General features: G+C 38.4%; 1 protein-coding gene and 1 long non-coding RNA gene across 14 annotated transcripts in view; one reads left to right on the forward strand and one right to left on the reverse strand.

The window, feature by feature from the left end:
• Positions 1–7,491, forward strand: part of LOC110828019 (uncharacterized) — a 20,323-nt gene extending 12,832 nt beyond the window's left edge. For 7 of the 9 annotated variants that reach the window (XR_015533967.1, XR_015533969.1, XR_015533971.1 and 4 more), the window contains one exon: positions 692–966. This is a non-coding gene — a long non-coding RNA (uncharacterized LOC110828019). Of the gene's footprint in view, positions 1–691; positions 967–1,352; positions 1,501–2,580 lie in introns of those variants that run through there. The other 2 variants (XR_015533968.1, XR_015533966.1) reach the window with 2 other exon arrangements.
• The window catches only part of LOC110828018 (DNA (cytosine-5)-methyltransferase 3A), a 19,989-nt gene extending 4,130 nt beyond the window's left edge, over positions 1–15,859 (reverse strand). For 2 of the 5 annotated variants that reach the window (XM_087344441.1, XM_087344440.1), the window contains exons 1-12: positions 15,658–15,859; positions 14,736–14,875; positions 13,393–13,484; positions 11,690–11,794; positions 11,255–11,360; positions 10,283–10,432; positions 8,858–8,985; positions 7,855–7,902; positions 3,726–3,790; positions 2,332–2,488; positions 2,050–2,155; positions 1,029–1,265 (exon numbers count right to left, since the gene is read on the reverse strand). In XM_087344441.1, coding sequence (XP_087200567.1) covers positions 1,029–1,265; positions 2,050–2,155; positions 2,332–2,488; positions 3,726–3,790; positions 7,855–7,902; positions 8,858–8,985; positions 10,283–10,432; positions 11,255–11,360; positions 11,690–11,794; positions 13,393–13,484; positions 14,736–14,865 — 1,324 coding nt within the window. In that variant the 5' untranslated portion in view covers positions 14,866–14,875; positions 15,658–15,859. Of the gene's footprint in view, positions 1–1,028; positions 1,266–2,049; positions 2,156–2,331; positions 2,489–3,725; positions 3,791–7,854; positions 7,903–8,857; positions 8,986–10,282; positions 10,433–11,254; positions 11,361–11,689; positions 11,795–13,392; positions 13,485–14,735; positions 14,876–15,310; positions 15,495–15,646 lie in introns of those variants that run through there. The other 3 variants (XM_022060287.2, XM_022060285.2, XM_022060286.2) reach the window with 3 other exon arrangements.
• Between the last annotated feature and the right edge of the window lie 4,546 nt (positions 15,860–20,405).

Consider the following 20,405-nt stretch of genomic DNA (forward strand, 5'->3'; position numbering starts at 1 on the left):
TTAAGTCAGAAAATTCTCCACCTTCTATGGGACTTACGTTTCTTTTCGGTGTTTACAAACAGCCATTCACTGGACCCCATTGTGAGGTAGATTAATCTAACCAAAACATTTGACCCTATTCTTTAAGACTTGTTTTAACGAGTTGAATGGCTATGACATGCTGACATGAAATACAGTATTTGTATCATAATGTCTACGTATGTCATGTTTTGTTTACAATTTTACTGCAGTAGATATGGTGACTTTCAGCAATGAAAACACACATATTTTGCATATTAGATAGACCTTCCATTTAGTTATGTGATCAGCAGCTGAAAGGAGTTCTGTTCGAACCTATGCTAGTTAGCATTATGGCCAAATTTAATAAAAGGTATTATCACAAAATAATGAGGGTACTGTTATATCTGAGAATATCTCAAAGTGTTATATTAATAATACTCTGGACACTCTGAACTGAAGTAATTGTTTTTTCCAACAGGGCAGTGCACCAGCATTTGATGAAAACATATAATGTGGGGGGGGGGAATATTATCTCTTTGGAATCTTAATGCAGAAATTTATAGATCTTAGAAATGAAAATATGGGTTGTCATTAGCAGAATTACAGACTGTTTTATGTTTCTGGGAAATTAATTTGAATGTTGTGAGACATCTCAGTTTCTGTAATCATTGAAAATACTATGTTGTTACAGAATTCAGACAAATCATAATTCAGTACGAGTGCCAGAGAGTGTATTGGTGATGTGACAGTCAGTTTCTACAGAGCAGAAAAAAAAACCTTTACAGCCAAGTGGTAAATATGTGTCCCACCTGCTTGAAAAATGCATTTTTATTTGTGTGTTTCATATGATAATCAGTGTAAACAGAGAGTAAATTCCTTAAACAGCATTAACAAATTGATCTTTGTAATGGTGAAATGTACTGTTTCCTTCACAATACGAAATGAATTATGAAATATTACTCATAAGATCTTTGGTTTTAAAATGTTAAGAATACTGTAATGTGCTTACCTAAACAGTACCCACTTACCGTAGAGGCCCTTGCGAGCAGGGTTGACCAGACTTAATTCAGTACATGGAGAACCACCTATGAGCAAATCTATGGGACCAAGACGAGACAACTTTTCGGGGCTCAACAATTCTACGTCTCCTATATGCTCAATGCTGTCTCCATGATTAACTTTGCTAACATTTATAGCATCTTTGTCCACTTCTGAAGCATAATATTTTTCAACTTTTATTCCCATCATTTTGAGAACTACCATTCCTGCAAGGAACCAAACTGGAATTTCAGCAAATAACAAGTCAGTCACACACATCCAGCAGTGAGAATTTTTCTTTCAACCTTTGTTAGTGCCCAGACGTGGTATGCAGGAAACCTTTTACCAATGTGTCAGATGCAAGTGTCATAAGTTAAATACTAATCGAATCATCATTCAAGATATTCCACTGAGATGTCACTCACAGTGCATACATAGTACTGCAAAAGACCACACACATGAGTAAGTCACTGACCATTTATTTTAATCAGATTTATGGTTTATTTTAATTCTATATAGTTAAACACTTCAGATATGAAAGAGACACATGTTTTGTTTTTAATGTGTCTAATATCTTCAAAAATAAAACAAGTATGGTAAAAAATAAACTACAAACATGGTCAGATGTTACTTGGCCCCTTAATATGTTACTATAATGACATCAGGCATTATAATGTTGTTCAGGACCACTCAGTAAGTCTGGCAAATTAAGGTGTGGTGTGGGCAAATAAAGGTTGCAGAACACTGGAGTATTATTGAATTAAAAAGTATAGAACTCTAACTCATAAATTATGTGCTGGTAACTACTGTTTTTGCTGAGCCTCATGCTGTGTATAACCATTCTTGAAATTCCAACAAATTAAAATGTGTGGAAAATAGCAACCTGTCAATTATGAATACATGTTAAATTCATCTAAAAGATCATGAATCTTAGCTTACCATCTTATACAACTGTAATATAGTGTAATCTGATTCACAAAACGCTTTTAGGTTCCGAATTGTCAATCTTACCTGTACTAATTCCATCAAAGAGAGACAACACCCTCAAGCCAGATTTTGATTTTTTTGACAGAGGAATGGATGACATAATGTTATTCGCTGGGAAAAGAGCAGAAATCTGTAACAAGAGTAACACATTTACACTTGCAGCATGGTAGATATTTTTTAAAACAAACCGTACATGCAAGTTTAAATATCCTTGTATAGCATTTCTCTGAGACAGATGGCAATAAAAGGTTAAAGTTCATGGGCAGCAGGCATATTAAGACAGCTTTACAATAGACATGTACATACCCTCTGACAGTTCATCCAATCGGGTCTTGGCTTTATGAAACCATGCATAGATGACAATGGATCATCACACAGAAAACAAAGCCACGGTTCCTTTTCCCGTATCCAATTCTTTGCCCCTTCTGAAGCCAGCAAATCAATGCAGACATGGCAGTATACTCTAAAATTTGATAAAAGTTATGTACAATTTTTATTTATTGTTTGTTGAGCTGTGCAGACTGTAATGTAACATGACAGCATACTATTTTTCAGTGGAATTGGCGGCTGAGTCGAGTTCTGCTCTTTGTGAGTGACCAATCAGCGCAAAGAAGGTCTGTTGGTAAGCAGGGAGATCTCAGTCTGATCAGAAACCCCGTGGTAGAAGCATCAGCAGCCGCACTGCATTGTTGCCAATTCTTGCATGTTCTTTGCGTAGTGTTGTAACCATTCACTGGAATCCAATGTTCCACGATGCTACATTTGGCACCACTCTATGTTGTTTCCTCACTATCTCACCCCTCCACCTACCACCACTACTTCCTACCATGGCACAGCACATGTGATTGGTGCACGCTTCAGCCGCCAATTTGGCTGAAAACTTTATAGTAACATTGTTCTTAATTTGATTGGTGTCATAAAAACATGTTTCTGGGTGGTCTGCAAAGAGCACCATGATATCCAGGTTCTGTGTGAACTGAGAAAGTTGGAGAATCACTGTTGCAAGATATTTAGTATATAACTATCTTAAAAAACTAAAACGTTCAGTGTGAAGGATAGATGGTCTTAATGATGGCGTGTTACATTCAGTATTGCTGTTTCTTTGGACTTGATCCATCATACAGTATTCTAAAATGAAACCACTACATTTCAGGAAGTTGCTCTGCTTCTGTCTTCAGGTGAATCTCAATCTGTGGGATTAGCCCATTCTGTCACACCCAACAGAGTAGGCATTATCTCTTGAAGATGAAAGCAGGGTCAGCTCCCAAAACGTCATTGTTTAATTTTGGCATTGTGAATGGTTCAAGACTAGAGAAACAGCAATAATGAATTTTCCTTGTTCAAATTCAATATCACCAGCCTCTTGTTAAAACTGGAGGTAGAATGCTTAAAGAAGTTTGAACGCAATATGATTATAGATATTTCTCACTAAAATTGCATAATTTCTGTTCTTAATTTACAGTGACATATATTTATTGCTACCTAATTTCTGTGTTTTATTTTTCAAAAGTGTACAGAAACTAACACAACAGTGAATGGAAAATGCATCCCAAATACTTTATGCTTATAGCAGTTTGCTGCTGTCCTAAAATTTTCTTGAGAAGTCGAAATATTTTCGTCAGTCTATTATGATGATGGTGATTAAAACAACATTTTCACCGGACTTCATAACATTCAGAATGAAGGAAGAAATCACTTACTTGCAGCATTGTGGATTGCTGCAAACGAACACTTCGCCTGCATTACTGCAAATGGCGCAATGCATCTGAAACATACGACTGAATTAATGGCATTCGCGGCTGATGTACACACACACATAGCAGATGGACAAGTAATGCATGAGGAAACAGCACTGAAAAAAAGGAAAATTTCTGAGCTGTTTCAACTGAGGAAGGACATATTTTAGTCTCCTGACAAGTTTATAAATTTAAGATTTGAGGTTTTCACAGCAGTGAGTATGAAGATTTCTGTCTTCTGGGTTGTTGCGCTGTGTAGTCTGGTCGATGTTTGCCAACGATTCTGAAGTCATACTGCCTCTGTCATCGACTTATTCTTCCTAAACCACCAAAGGGAATAGCTAAATCCATCACTTTAGTTACAGCAGCTTTAATCCTGTCAATGGTGGCTTTCAAAGGACCCTGGTCAGGATTAGACAAGGCATCATATATGACAGTAATCACCAGGTAAATATATTTTAAGAGGAAATATGAAAATACCTGCAAAGTTTGAAAAAATCAAGTAAGTTGACAAAGTAATAAGTAAACAAACTGAGTAGTCATCACTTGTCCTTTCAGTTTGACTTAATAGTGACAATTTCATATTCTTTTTTCTTCTTCTTCAGCCTTTATGGATTCAGAAATAATTCTGAAATTATGAATGGTAGGACTCCTTGGACGAGTGATCAGCTCAATGTAAGGCCTTTACCTACACAGAGGAGCACAACACAGAAAGACGCGGGTGAACATACGTGCCTTGAGTGGGATTCAAATCCTTGATTCCATGCCCAAGTGCTTGGGACCTATGCCTTAGACCAGTGGTCCACAACCCTTTTGTGCCTACGGGCACATTTGAGAGTTTATGAGATCGTGGCGGCCACCAACCAATTAACAAAGCCAAATTTTCTTTTCTCTAGACACTAAATAATACACAAAACAACACGTTTAATGATACAAGAAACCATGCAATCAAAAATGCGTAGTTTTATAAGTACAATTATTATTACTCAAGTGAGAAGTTAGCGTGATGTTTGGCACTGCATTTCATCGGCCAGTTTTTTAAATTTGGGGGTGTAGGATGATGTTCTTGCTCGCAAACAATCGTCAAGATGGGTGTTAATAAGTCGAGATCTGTGCTTTGATTTTATAATGTTCATGGTTGAACGGCCTTCATTATTCCGTAACAACGCAGGCACCCGAAAATAGCCTTGGCAGGCGCCATGGTGCCTGCGGGCACCACATTGGGGACCACTGCCTTAGACTATGTAGTCACTATCATCAGAATAGTGACATTTTATGGATGGTAATAATAATAATAATCTTATGTTATTGCACAGTTCCAGTACTACGATTTGAATTTGACAGAGCTCTGAAAGACTTAGGCTCAAACAGGGCAGTGGGAGTAGATGACATATCTTCAGAATTATTGCAATCTATGGAGGATGAAGGAACTAGAAGGTTATTCAATCTGGTGTCCAAAATCTATGAGTCCGGAGAAATACCATCAGACTTCTAAAAGAGCATTATCTTCGCACTTCCCAAGAAAGCAAGAGCAGACAAATGTGAGAACTACAACACAATGAGCTTTATATCTCATGCATCAAAATTATTAACTAGAATAATATACAGAAGAATAGAAAGGAAAATTGAAGAGGCACTAGATGAGGATCAGTTTGGTTTTAGAAAAAGTATGGGTACTCGAGAGGCAATTCCGATCTTACGTTTAATTATAGAAGGATGGATTAAGAAAAATAAAGATATAATTATGGGATTTGAAGATTTGGAGAAGGCTTTTGACAACGTAAAGTGGAATAAGACGTTTGAAATCTTGAGGAAGGTACGGCTGAAGTATAAAGATAGACGAGTTATTTACAGTATTCATAAGCATCAGGTGGCCATGATAAAAGTGGAGAATCAAGAAAGACGCATTTATTAAAAAGGGAGTAAGACAAGGATGCAGCATATCGCCCCTGCTGTTTAACTTGTATGTTGAGGAAGCAATGAAGGAAGTGAAAGAAAAGCTCAGGATAGGAATAAAGGTTCAAGGGGAGAGGATAGCATTGTTAAGGTTCGCTGATGATATTACCCTTTTGGCTGAAAGGAAGGAAGATGTAGGGAAATTATTTAATGGTATGAATAGATTACTCAGTGAGCAATTTGGCTTAAGGACAAACAAAATCAAGACAAAAGTTATGAGGAGCAGCAGAAATGAGAATAATGATCAATTAATTATCAAAATTGGGAAAGACACAGTGGAAGGAGTAGTGAAGGAATTCTGTTATTTAGGAAGCAAAATCACCAAAGATGAATGAAGCAAGGAAGACATTAAAAGCAGATTAGCACACGCAAAAAGAGCCTTCTTCAAAAAGAGAAGTCTACTAGTGTCAAACATTGACCTGGAATTAAGAAAGATTTTTCTGAAGTTATGTGTTTGGAGCACAGCGCTATATGGAAGCAAAACATGGACAGTGGGAAAGCCAGAAAGAAGAAGGATAGAAGCATTTGAAATGTGGCGCTATAGAAGGATGTTGAAAATTAAGTGGACTGATAAAGTACGAAATGAGCTGGTCTTAGGATAGGCGAAGGAAAAGTCTATGGAAAAATCTTACCAGAAGAAGAGATAGGATAGTGGGACACATTCTGAGGCACCCTGGATTGGTTAACCCTCAGACGTGGTTTTACGTGTACACACGCGGGCATTTAAATTAAAGTTCTTGTGGATTTACGTATAAACACGCGAGCCTCAAAGCCTAATTTAAAACGCCCATAAGTATGGAATAAATAACGCCAGCGCGATGAGGTTTGTTCTCGCCTGTTGTGGAAATAAAGCTCTATGTGTATACATGTGGCAACAGGGTTACATTCCAATGACCTGCAAGGGAGAGTCTAAAAATAAACGCCTGACCTGGTAGTTTACAATGGCTTTCTCTTCGACAAGTCGACCCTTGACGGAGCTTGAAGAAATACAAGTTTTAAATGAAGTTTTAGAAGATGATAGTATAAGTGAATATAGTTCGGACGATGATAGTGTATTTGACATTGATTATACACAGTTTGTGACACCGGGAACTGTCGTGTTTAGCGATAGTGATTGTGATAATGGTAGACGTGGTCGACAGGACGACATCGTACATGCAGGTGTGGTTTCCAACAAGTTTTTGTGGGAAAATATAGACTCATTTCCTGCTTCACGAGAAGCATTTTGTAATGTATGTGGTCCCCAGTTCGACACTGCTGAACTAGATGTCGTGAGTTTATTCGAAAATATTTTCGATATAGCACTTGTGCAGCACATTGCTGATCAAACCAACAGATATGCTCAGCAAGAAATATCAAAAAGTGCCAATCCTCTCACATATCGCTCTAGGATTAGGAAGTGGCAAGATGTTACAGTGGACGAAATTTACGTTCTTTTGGCTCTATTTATGTTGATGGGCATTGTGCAAAAGCCTACACTTAGATCTTACTATTCAAAGAAACGGCTGTTGTACACTCCGTTTTTTTCTGAAACTAAACTTCTAATCGACTTGCTTCCACTGCTCACACATCTCATCTTATAAGGTAAGATTATAAAACCATCTTTTAAGAGGATTTCAGTGAAAAATTCATAATTATATCTCATATAGTTCAAAAGTTATGAAAAAAGAGTATTTTACAGCAAAATTTAAACGGGCATTTAAAAAATACTACCGCAGGAACAGCACGACAGCAGTATATGCGGGGTATTTAAACTACCACGTCGACGGGTTAATTTGGTAATGGAAGGAACAGTTGAAGGGAAGAATTGTAGGGGGAATTGGAATATGTGACGCAGATTTTTGAGGATGTGGGCTGTAAACAATATGTGGAAATGAAGAGATTGGCGCAAGATAGGCTAAAATGGAGGACCGCATCAAACCAGTCGAAAGACTGATGACAAACAAACAATCATACAGTAGACATACTTATTTCAATGCTAAACATCAGTCATAGCTGACAGCATAGTTGGGAAATTAAATAAATCATTTGCCTAAAATTTTAAGTAAGATAATTGTATTTGTTAGTGCACAGGATTTATAGAAAAGCAAGTGAGGTAACGTGGAACTACATACATTATTAATACAATGTCACTTACATGTATGCCATCAGCACCAAATGTAAAGATATGTTCTTTTACTGTTTCCTGAAACAAATTAAACATTTATGTGTCATGCACTAAAATTGACCAAGTCTTAAATACAATTTTGAAAAATAAATACTGTAAATGCACCATCTGTTTTCGTGTTTTCAAGAATTTCCGTTTACATGTATTGACTAGGAACTTCTCCTTCTTGACTGATAGAAGTGCAGGAGCAAAGTTTTGACACTGATCAACGTTAGCACCTGCTCTTAGGAAAAGGTATGTACTGTCTGCTTAGATTGACCTACAACAGTGCTGTGACTTACATCACAAATGCATTCTTTTCTTTCAAGCGATTTATGACTGACATTGCACATTGCTGAAGATACCACCTTTTCTGCACCTTCATGTTATCTTTCAGGCTTAGAAAGAAAAGTAAGTATTAAAGAAAATAATACTGTAATAACAAAAATTTTGCAAGTCTTTAGAATGAAACTGTTTGTTTCCATTACCTTAGAAACCTTAACAAGTGTCTGTTTGGATTAGCGCTTGCAGTTCTCGGGCCAACTGGACTTCAGCTTTGGGTTTAACAGTTTAGTGTTATGCTAGTAGCTATTTGGACCACATGTAAGATATGTTGCGTGGACAATAAAGGTTAATTCTTTCATAATTTATTTTCTAAAAGCAGGTGTGTCAAAATTATGCAAGTAAATGTTCATAAGCAAAACTTTACAATGTTAACAGAAATACATTTTGAATGTTTTGTAAACATTCTATAGTCACAAAGAGTAAAAAAATATTAATATTCTGCTGTTTCTTATAACCTTGATTAATTTTAAATTAATAAAAACATGCCATGACTATACAGAAATATAAATAAATTGCGGTCACAGAACAGAATTTGAGTTTAACTCCTTTTGAAAAAAAACATGTAATGTGGTTGTAAAGGATGCATCATGTGATTCAAAAAATTGAGCTGTACTAGTCAATCTAATTTTGTGTAAATAACGTCTCTCACCATACAGATCTTGCAAAGTGAACCTTTAAAATATGGGTGTTCTCCAACAATTTGTACTTTTGAAGATCTGCACCTAAGACATAGTTTTTCTATGTCCATTTCACCTTTCTTCACTTTCTTCAAATCATCTGGAAAAGTAATGGAAATTGTGATAATTTCATCGCCCAGATTATCGAGGCAGCAAGGACCTCTGAAGTGTTGGTAAACTTCTAGCAGACTAGAGCCATCTTCATACTCACCAATGTGAACACCTCAAATCCTAGTGTGACAGTGCATGTTTTTTATGTAAAAAGGGAACAATCTAAGAGGGGACATTAAATACTTAATTTGTGCTCAGTCTGCTGTACAGATTAATTTCCTGTGTAACAAACACTAGAAAAGGGGGCAAAGGATTTTTCTTCTAGTTTCTGCATCCAAACAAACTCTGGGACCCACCGAGCCTCCTATCCATTGGGTAACGGGTGTAAAGCATGGCCAGGATGTGACACTGACCACTCGCACCCATCTAGTGCCAAAGTCAAGACTGAGTACTTGCTAGATTCTCTCCCCCAAAGAGCCTCCATGGCATGTAGCAAGACAGCTTTAGTGCTATTTCTCTCAGGAAGAATAGTGCTATAGGATTCAAGGCCTTGATAGTTACATAAATGTTTGAAGTGCTGGTCATTGCTTAGTGACTCCAGTATAAAATTAAATGTTTTTTAAACATGTGATTAAGATTAAAAATAGATTCTGAAGGTATTCATGGGTCAGGATAGTAACAAGTGGTTTGCCGTAAGCATCTTAACGAATATTCAAATTCCATAAATGGCCGGAAATGTTAGTAGCTCAACAACTATTAGCTTATCAAGGTCTCTGCTCGAGGTGTTACTAATTTTTTACCCTTTATAACACCATATATGTTTATTCTGTCCATACACTATCAGAGCAATTAATTTAAATCCAATTATACATTATGTTTTAGCATGATATGCATTATCATGGGCATTGTATTACATAATTTATCCTTATGTCTGGAAAAGAGCTGAGCCGTAAGATTTGATGTCATAGCAGTGAGTGTAAAGATGGCTGTCTGTTGGGTTGTGCTGCTTAGTCTAATAGAAGTTTACTGATGATTTAGAGGTGCTTGCCACCTCCATCAAGTTGATGACCAGACTATGTGGCACAAAAACCAAGAATATAGCAATCAAGATTTAAACAGCATGCATAAGTTAAGATTTATTCAAGAGTGTAAAGCATTTGTAATAGAAACATTAACTACAATCCTGTGGAGACATTTCAATTTCTGCAAGAAGCTGTAACATGTACCGAGCAGCACTTTTGCTGCTCAGTGTCGTAAAGGTTCTTGCACAAATGAGGGACCTTACACTATGCCTTTTATATAGATTCTAAACTCTTCTACAGCAACGGATAAGAAACGATCATTACCATACTGGAAACTTGGTTGTGAAGAACTGGCTTCTGATGAAGATCCACAGTTTTCTAATAACTTATTATTCTTTTCATTACTTTTTCTGCAACGTTTGATTAACAAAAGGTCATCTTGCACTCCATCAGGCACAAATATTGGTGTAACTTCTGAAACAGAATGATTTTAAAAAAATCATTTTTTGTTTTCAGTAATTTTAATTGCCACTACCATTATTTGGCATACTGAAAGACAAAATTATCCAACATAAAATACTGCATGCGCTGATACTTCAGTGTCATTTGAAGGAGAAAAACATTTAGAAGTTAAATTTATATATTTTTAAAAGTTACAAGCCTTCTCAACACAATTTTAAAACAACAAAACTGCAGGATCATGAGATAATAAAAATGAATAGCTTTGCTAACACTTTACATGAAAGTAAAAACTGGACAATGAAAGCAGAAGACAGAACCGGAATTGTAGCTGCTAAAATCTAATTCATGAAAACAGTGTAATGCACTTAGACTATGAAATAAGTGAAGACATACTAAAGAAACTGAAACCAGAACTTATATTAGTGAAAATTTTAAAATATCAAAGCTTCTGGATAAATGTTGACAGAATACAAGAACAGACTTCCAAAATCATCAAAAAATTACAAACCGCATGGATTGAGAAACCACGGGCAACCTGTAAAGAGACTTTTGGAGGATGAAGACCAGGACAAGTTAACAAGCAACTAATTTTATGACTTCTATGTGAGATGAGTTAATTATCTTATTTGGTTAGTTTAATGCTGCTTAAAGCCTAAAGAGTGAGTTTTTGGTTTCTTTGTCCATCACTTTTCACACTCTGGCAGACAGTGAACAGACTGTGTGAAAAATGCGGGGAGAAAAATTAAGAATTCAATGTAACACACTACAGTCTAAGAAGTAAACAAGCTGTGTTTTTTCATATATTCTTGGGATCATCACTGCATTAACAATTACCTTCCACTTTTCTGTTAGCACTGCGTTGAAATCCAGCTTGTGCCCAACACAACGCTTCCTTTTTCGTCCATGACTCAGCGTTATGACCCAGACGTTTTGCACAAAGCTACATAAATTCAACACGAAAACATGAACTCATATAAAATTTCTGTACATGTAACAATAAGAAACATTTTATTTTTATTTTTGAAAATTATTTATTTCAGTTATTTTGCTTCTACTACTTTGTAGCACAAAAAGAGTTCACTAAGATGTTGTTACAATCTAATAATGAATTTTCTACTGGAATTTTTATTTCCACCTCCAACTGGAGAATGTTTGTAATGGTTAAAATCTGGTTTATTACTTCTTATGGCAAAGAGAATTTTCTGTAAATAACCCAACTAAAAATATAAGAACACTGCATCATAAACTGATCAAATTGATTTCACTCACTTTCACAGCTTCTTCTACTCCAGACACATATAATGCCTGTTTTACGGTGGGGTCGAAACATTGCTCATAGTGCTTCTTGAAGTCTTTCATCCATTTATTTTGTACCTGTAAACAACCATTAAACTTAAGCATAAGTTTATGTATTGCTGTTCTTAATTACTTTAAAATTAATTCTAAATCTTGACTGTATTTCATGATGATTTTTACATTCAAGAATTGAACATTCTTCTTGGCTATATGACATCTCCACATGTTATATAATACGAGGCTCGTCCACAAAGTAAGTTTCCCTGGGGCTGTTTACAGAAACAAAACACAATTTCATGGAAATATTTATTGCAACAGATGCAGCAAGTGTCCAGCTATTTTTCAACATATTCGCCACCGGAATTGAGACATTTGTCATACCGTGGGACCAACTTTTGAATACCTGTGTCGTAAAGTCTGCCGCCTGGGATTGGAACCACTGTGTGACAACCATCTCCGCCTCTCTGTCATTCTCAAAACGCTGACGCTGACCGGACAGGAATTTCTTGAGGTGTAGGAAAAGATGGAAATCACTGGGAGCGAGGTCCGGGCTGTAGGGTGGATGATTAAACACCTCCCAGCTGAACTCCTGCAGGAGACTTGCTGTCCGTTGAGCCGTGTGCGGCCTAGCGTTATCACTGACAGCACTTCACAGTCGGCGGGAGCTGGAATAAGAACCTCCATCTTCAACAGCTGCAACGATGCTACTGTGAGAACGCGGGAGGTGCCATTAGTGCATGCGCCATGCTACGTCATTGCTATATCACGTACGCACAGTCGCTTCGCGCAATATAAGGTTTGCTAGCTGTGGGACGAGTGGGAAACTTACTTTGTGGACGCGCCTCGTACCTTTTACAAGTGGGTATAATGCTTCTAGATATTGCGCCTTAGCTTCTGATTGGTAGCAGAAGATGCAACAATTTACAGCTATGTAAACACGTGCCATGTTCATTAGTCCTTTTCCTTAGTTCTGAGTATTGCAAGGAGGTGTTTTTTCTTTTGTCCCAAGTTTCAGCCCTTGTCAGAATCAAGACAATGAAGATGGTGAAGAAATATGTGATAAAGTACAGAAAGAATATGAAATTAGTGTTAATTCAGAGAGTGATGATAGTGATTTTTATAGTGACATGGTTGTGAATTTTTTTCTGGTAGTGAACAAAGTTACAGCTTTGATGATGATGATGATGATAATGCAAATGATGACAGTGACATTCAGCATGGTACATGGAAAATGGCAGGGGCTGATTGACACTGTTATCCAGTAGTAATAAACCCAGTTTAAATGTTGATGTACAAGAGTCTAACAATCCTCTTGAATATTGAGAATTATTCGGTACACAGAACTAAAACTCAGAAGACAGTCATTTTCATACTCATCACCATAGAACCTTGAATCCAAAATATTGGTTATGTAACAGATTATTTAAGAACATCATCTTAAATGTTCAAATAGTTTAGCTTTAATTAAGAAGAGCACGTTATGTATGGTAATTGGAAAATATGAAGAAGGAGGTGGTTGTGGTGCACTTTAATGTAATATAAAGGCTTTTTCCTGAAGTAACTAAGGAAAGTCATGAAAAACCTGTCAGGATAGTCAATGCTGGGAGCCAAGATTTACATTTGGCAGAGTATTTTACATTTGTGAATCTTGAAAATTGACTCCAGTAATTACTCACCCCAGACACACGACGGTCTGCAAACCAAAAGATGCAGAATTGGCCAGATGGGATACAAGATAAGCCACAAGCATGTTCATCAACTATTATACCTGTCACAAGAAACACAAACAATGTAACACTAAGTGTAAGCATTAAGTTCACTAACATTTTTCGTATTATTCTTTAATTTGTAGTGAACAATATATTAACATATTTTTTATATTATTCTCCAAGCAATAACCTTACATATCACTGAAATTCACCTATAAAATACTCTTTAAAATAAAAGTTAAAATTGGTTTTCTATGTCCAGCATGGAGAAAAATTGTAATGCAAATATTGCTTGCAGAGCTCAACACACAAAATGGCAAAATATGAAGAATAATAAATATATTAACTGGTTAGTAATGTGTATACAGTGAATGTGAACACCACAGCAAGTAAAGTCATACGGAGTCATGAAATTTAAAATATAATGCAAACTACATTGTATTTTCTTGTTAAGTTACATTTCTTACACCTGTTTAGGAAAGGCCTTATAATTATAGAACATGCAGTAGACATTTTAATTCTTAATTACATATGATACATATACAGATCGTGTTGTAACGATACCATTTCACATAAATGGGGCATCAGTTCACACTTAATGTTTGAGCTGGAATAGTTGGTGAACTAATAGGACCAGCTCATTTAGTCTAATGATGGCAATGTAACAGTTTGTATTTACTGAACTGGGATGGTAAATTGATATCCTAACAGTAGGTACTGAGAAAATATAATATTATGACAAAACTCCAATGTGAAGAAATGTAAAATTCTAACTGGAGTAAACAGAGCTTTACAGTCAATTTGGTCTTCAAAAGTCTCAAAGGACAATAAAGTGAATGTCTCCAGGCACACCGGTAGCGTCGTTTGTTACTCGAGATTGCTCCTCACATAAAACATCAACCCTACCCTTGCCTTCCCCCGTATATTCCCTGGAAATTGGAGTTCCATGCTCACTGACCTAAATCCCCGCCCACTACCAAATTACCCAAAATTCCCTTCCGCAATTACTAAAAAGAGTCGAAGCTGCAACCGCACGAGCGCCTGGCACGTCACTGGGTTTGACCAGTGATGTAAACAAAACAAACATCAAAGTGAGAGTGTGGAAGGACGGTTGCACTAGGTTCCTTCATTAGTCTGAGTTCTTCCTCGCCATACCATTCACAATCACGTACTACAGCAATTGTACATTTCCTCATCAACCGCTCACCCGGTCAGTCATTCAGTGGCCAAGGAAATCTCAAACGGACAACATTTTTCCTTCATATTGGATCACGGAACAGACTCGTATGTATGTATGTATGTACACATACCTGGCCACCAAGGGAAATTCCTCAATTTTCCCCAAACAAGGGATCCTTCTGGGCCTTCAAATGGATCACTCGGATTCAATAATCTTTTGGCCACTATCTTCTTCCTTCTTCTGCTTTCCAGAGAAGACATGTTAAGATAACTGTAAAGATATACAGTGAATTTAAATGACATTTTTATGGATTTTCTCAGTTTCCCAGGCAAATGCAGAAGAGGTATGTCAAAACAGGACATGTCAATTTTATATCCCTTGTGATTTATCATAAATCATCTGATGCATGATGAGGCACTAAGCTGTAGCTACAGAATCATAAAATAACAAACCAAATAGAAAAGCAGAAAAATTTAGAATTAAAAGTTAAGAGGCCATGCATCTCATTACATCTGAATTCTTTAGTTTAAAGAACACAGCTTTGCTTGTAGCTTCTTAAATATGTTTTGGCAGTAAGTTTAAAGTTAAAAATAGATTATTAACTTTCATAAAATGTCAATGAGATGCAAAACAGCCTATTTTATTTTCAATAATGTTAAACAGGTCTCTTGTCACCATTGCACCCACATCCTCAAAGGGTAGTACCTCTAAGTATACTGAGTATGATGTAACAGACTCCAGCTCTCGAGCTAGAAGAGAACATTAACATTTCGTGCTGTATATTCCAACTAGTTGGCAGTATCCTCAGATAAACCACAGATAAATACAAATAAAACCTCACTATACTTGAATGCATGCGACAGAGTAAGTAACATGTCGCCTGTTTTATCTAAAACATTTTCTGGGGTGCCATTCAGCAGGGAGCATTGACCCTTCTCGATAAACATGCGCGCGCGCACACACAGACAAACCAAGAAGTCTCATGCATTACGTTTTGTTATTTTTATTTTAAATGAAATGTATACTTAAAAGTCTGCACACCAGAGGCTTACTTTGTTGTTTTGCTCCAGGAAACTATAGCACAGAACTAAGACGCTTTACCAGAACCGAAAGCAAATGCACTATTAAACGAACACTACAGACTGCCCTTCCTGCTTCTGCTGCGTCCATAAACCAGAGAAAAGCCCTGCGGTGGTAAGTCGTTTCTGGCGGGGGCAGGAGGAATGTTTACTATCAGGTGGACTAGAGGGCTGCTATTGGTGGGAAGTGTGACGCGCATAGTTTCACACTACTACACACACAGACTGAAAACATCAAGCAGTTAAGAGTAGCGTGTAGTGAGTCCAACTCACTGATATTCTAGATTAAATCGCTGTGCCACTGTGAGGTAATCTTAAAGCTGTACCCATTAGAACACATGAAAGCCTGTCGTCTGTTGTTCGTTCAGTGGTTGTGGAACGAATGCTTTTAGGATGGGTCGTCACTCACCGCGAAATGGTCTGAGGAATAGCGGCTTAGCAGGGGAAGGGGTGAGCATGACGTCATAGCGTTGCCACTTTATCTCCCATCCCACCCGCACACACGCCTAAATGACACTTCGGCTTGTGAATTTCTAGCCGTCAACGAAGCTCGCAGATATCTTGGGACAAGTTTTCCGATGGGAGAATTTCTAAGCCAGCTGAGCCACCACCAGCTTCTCAAGGAGGATTCTCGTACGTCAATTCAATAATACGTTTCTAGGTTCCCACTTTCTAGAAAAGCATTTATTTCTGAAACATAATAGCCTTCATATTTTTGGAGAAATAACAGACTCCAGTCAGTGGCCTTCCCTCCCTCCAACTCTGTGTAAAGAAAGTCCTACACTTCCCCGCATTGAAACTTCTTTCAACTCCAGTTCCCCCCTTCCCCTAAAAAAAATCAGTCTTGTTTGACCAACAGCCAAAGTGATCCCGCCTTTTTTGGGGGTCAAATGGTTATCTTGTGGATCGATGCGCCGGGTTAATTTGGTATCAGTTTAAAGACTCTTCTGTGGTACTTGCTGCCTCCATCTTCAGTGCGCTGATGGTGGCAAAGTACGGCCAGACAGACGACAGCCATCTTCACACTTCTCGCCGTGAGAACCCGAAATCTCACTCAGTTGATGCGAATGAAGTAACAGGGATCAAAGTGGAGGCGAATATCATGATCTAGGAGAGACGCAATGGCGGAGGAGATTAAACATTTTTGCTTGTCGCCTTATGGAATGGAGGGATGGGCGGGGCATATAGCACGCGTCGAATAGAAATAAATTAAAACGTGTTTGTTAGGAACCCACAAGGGAGGAAACTCCTTGCGGGGAATAATTAAAATGTATTGGAATATAAAAAGCCTGGGAAACTGTGTTACTGTATTAAAGTCCCAGAAGATTGGACCCGGAAGCGACGGAGCTCTTCGAATGCAATTTCGAATACGAGGCTCCGTTAAAATGTGCGTTTTGGGGTTCCTCTTGCATGGGCCACCCCCCGGAAAATCACGATTTACGAAAATAAAGTGTACAATTACATGTGAACAATGAATAAAGAAATCAGATTTATTGGTGGCATTTGAGGTTCTGACGGCGGTGAAGACTTCGTGCTGTTGTTGTGGATTGTAACGTAGCTTGGACTTGGAGGCAGATAACATATCGGCGGAATATACTGCCTCCATCTTCAGGGTTTCAAGATGGAGGCAGCATGTTCCACCGAAACGTTCGTATCTTTCGTAACTCAAATAGCTCGAGATTGGAGGAAAAGAAACTTGTTGGAAGCGATAAACAAAATTAGCGAAGTAGGAAATGCGATGGTGAGCTACGAACTCCTGCCCCTGGGAAATTACGTCTGAAGGAAGGGCCTTGGGTTTGCGGTTCCTTGTCTGTTGCCTCTCCCACGCCATTGCACGTCACGGCTGCCTATACACGCAGGCGCGTTGTTGTTCATGTCGAGAGGTCGTGGTTAGTGAACAAGTCTGTGTGTTACTCTCGAGAGAACGCCTTTTACACGCCGTCTGTCTGTCCTGACAAATGTCTGACATCGCAACAGGTAAACGGACACATCAGCATCGCATTATTCACGTGTTACGAGCAGAACACGAGACGACATCGCAGTTTTGCTGAAAGTACGAGCTCACTCTGAGACTCGATCGAAGGGCGTCCTTGAAGAATTGCTGGTTCAGAGGGTCGGTCGTATTGCAGTCACCCCCCCCCCCCCGCCCCCGCAAACAATTTATGGTGTACGTTGTTTGAGTGGTAGTAAAAAATATAATACGGTGCAAGAACCTTTTTGTTATGACAGTTTTAACCTGCAGCAACATTTTGCGTCACAGTTTTAAAGAAATGTTCTTCTGGAAGCAGATCCCGTTTGCTTGCCATCGGTCGATTGTAACCACGGCTTGCGGCAACCTGTAACCGCTCATCTGGAATTAGTTTTGTTTTGTTATTTGTTTCTGTGTGTTTCCAGTATGTCAAAACCCTTCTGTAAGATTTTAGCACCACTTGCAGAGAACAAGGAGGGACTTCAGCCCTAAGAGCTAGAAGTCGGGTTTATGCCATCTGGTTAACATCCGATCTCGACTCCGCCTACGACAGAGAGAGAAGTGCTTTTAGGAGGAAGTGTGAAGGATCGTGTTGTGCGGTCCGTGAGAGGTCTCTCTCTGTCATGAGAGCGGGGCGTGTTTCGCACCAAGCACCTGGCGCCGAGGAGAATTGGGTAGACTCACTCTTGTTTTAAGTCGCGTTAGCGAAGGTGCTAGAAACACGCAGGAAGCGGTAAATTGTATACAAATAAATAGTAGTGCCTTCCAACTTCAATCCGAATCATTATTGGCTGGTGTGATCAGGCCGTTAACACGACCTGAGACAAGAGCTACATCCCGACTAGCTAGCCCCTAAAAATCCTACACCCTGATAAGGCAGCTGTTACGAGGCCACGAGCAGTGGACGGTTACAAACCCTTGAAAAGAAATTTGTTGGTAATGTGATGAACTCACGATTAAGTCACCTGTTTAAAGAACGAGATTTTGATGCAAGGCAAATATTTCATTAAAGCTTAAATTTTTCTGGAATACCTTAATGTAAATTCATTAAACCTGATCGCCTTGTTAACAGCTGTGACATTTTAATTATCTCAAACTCAGTTGTTCATATGTGGGAATCGGAGGAGGATGATTTTTTGACGATTTTTTAAACTTGCTGATTTCCAACCGATCTTATATTGGCGTCCCGAGACGAAACAAACCACGAGGAAGACGTCAGAGGTTTAATTACACTCTTAATTTTTTGTCCGTGTATACGCCATCATGTACGTTACAATGAATGGCTAAGTTTATAGTTTTAACTAACTAACTAGATGGCTTACCGAATCCGAAGGTTCATCACCGAATTAACCAAAGCCCTCCACCGGACCCTGTCCTGGGCCAACAAAATCCAGTTTCCTTCAACTCCTATCTCCCATAGATCCCGCCTGAGGTTATCCTCCCATCTACGTCTAGGTCTCCCCAGCGATCTCTTCCCTTCAGGTTTCCCAACCAGTACCCGGTGCACACCTCTTGTCCCATCCATGCGCGCTACGTGCCCAGCCCATCTCATTCTTCTCGACTTAATCACCCTGACAATACTGGGGGAGGAGTACACATTTTTAAACTCGTCATTATGTAGTTTTCTCCAGACACCATCGTCTTCTGTCCTAGGCCCAAATATCCTCCTCAACACCCTATTCCTCCCTCAGAGTGAGAGGCCATGTTTCGCACCCATACAAAACAACAGGCAAAATTATTTTGTGTATTTTAATTTTCAGGTTCTTAGAAATGAGGTCGGAAGACAAAATATTTTGAACTGAGAAGTAGCAGGCATTTCCGGAATTTGGTCTCTTCCTAACTTCCTCAAGAGTATCATTTGGATTTGTTATTGTTGTTCCCAAATATTTGAACTTTGCAACACTTTCAAAAGGATTTATTAGCCAGCCTAAGACGATTCTGCCCGCCTGTCTTCTGATGACGAGATACTAACATGTACTTAGTTTTTTTCTGAATTTACTTCTAGCCCCACCTGTCTACTAGCCTCTAGTAAAACTTCTGCGTTCCTCTTTATTGTATTCATATCATCCCCCAATAAATTAACATCATCAGCATATGCCAATAGCTGATGTGCCCCATTCAATTGCAAACCTTCCTGCCTATCTCGGACTTTACCAAGGGCCTGCTGCCGAAGAAGCTCCTGCATGCGGGCCTCCTGAGGGATGTAGACGTAATCTGAAAACAGAAAGAATGACATTCAGGTCACAGCATTCCGTAAACGGTTGTTTCTGATCGCGTGATTTGACATCAGAGAAGGAAAATCAGCGACATTCATAAATCATGTATTACAGAAGGACAGTAAAAGTAAAATTCCTTTTGATCATATCTGATTTCAAAATTAAATGTTTAAGTTCCTCCCATTTTAATATTATAACTTCTCGATATCTGGGTTCTGGTGCCATGACTCGTAAGCAGATGAAAAGGTTTTGTAGAAAATAAATACTCGTCAAAATTTCTCTTACTTAAATCGCTAGCATCAATCCCAAATAAATCAAAATCGGTGATGTTTCTCAAAATTCTCGGGTACATTTTTTTGAAATCCTTCTGCTGCTTGTTGACATTAAAAGAGAATTAATTACTTACCGGGATATTTCTTCTTGTGTTCCGCGTCCGCCTGGCGGGCGTGGACAAAATACTCGTCTTCCTGGACTCTCTCCATTGCCCTCCACATAAAGCCAAGTCTGCAGATAGAAGAAGCAAAACTTGTAAGAAC

The sequence above is a fragment of the Zootermopsis nevadensis genome, unplaced genomic scaffold (genome assembly GCF_977971745.1).
Source record: "Zootermopsis nevadensis isolate Lab colony 2312 unplaced genomic scaffold, Znev_1.0 Znev_ptg000007l, whole genome shotgun sequence".
Lineage (NCBI taxonomy): Eukaryota > Metazoa > Arthropoda > Insecta > Blattodea > Termopsidae > Zootermopsis > Zootermopsis nevadensis.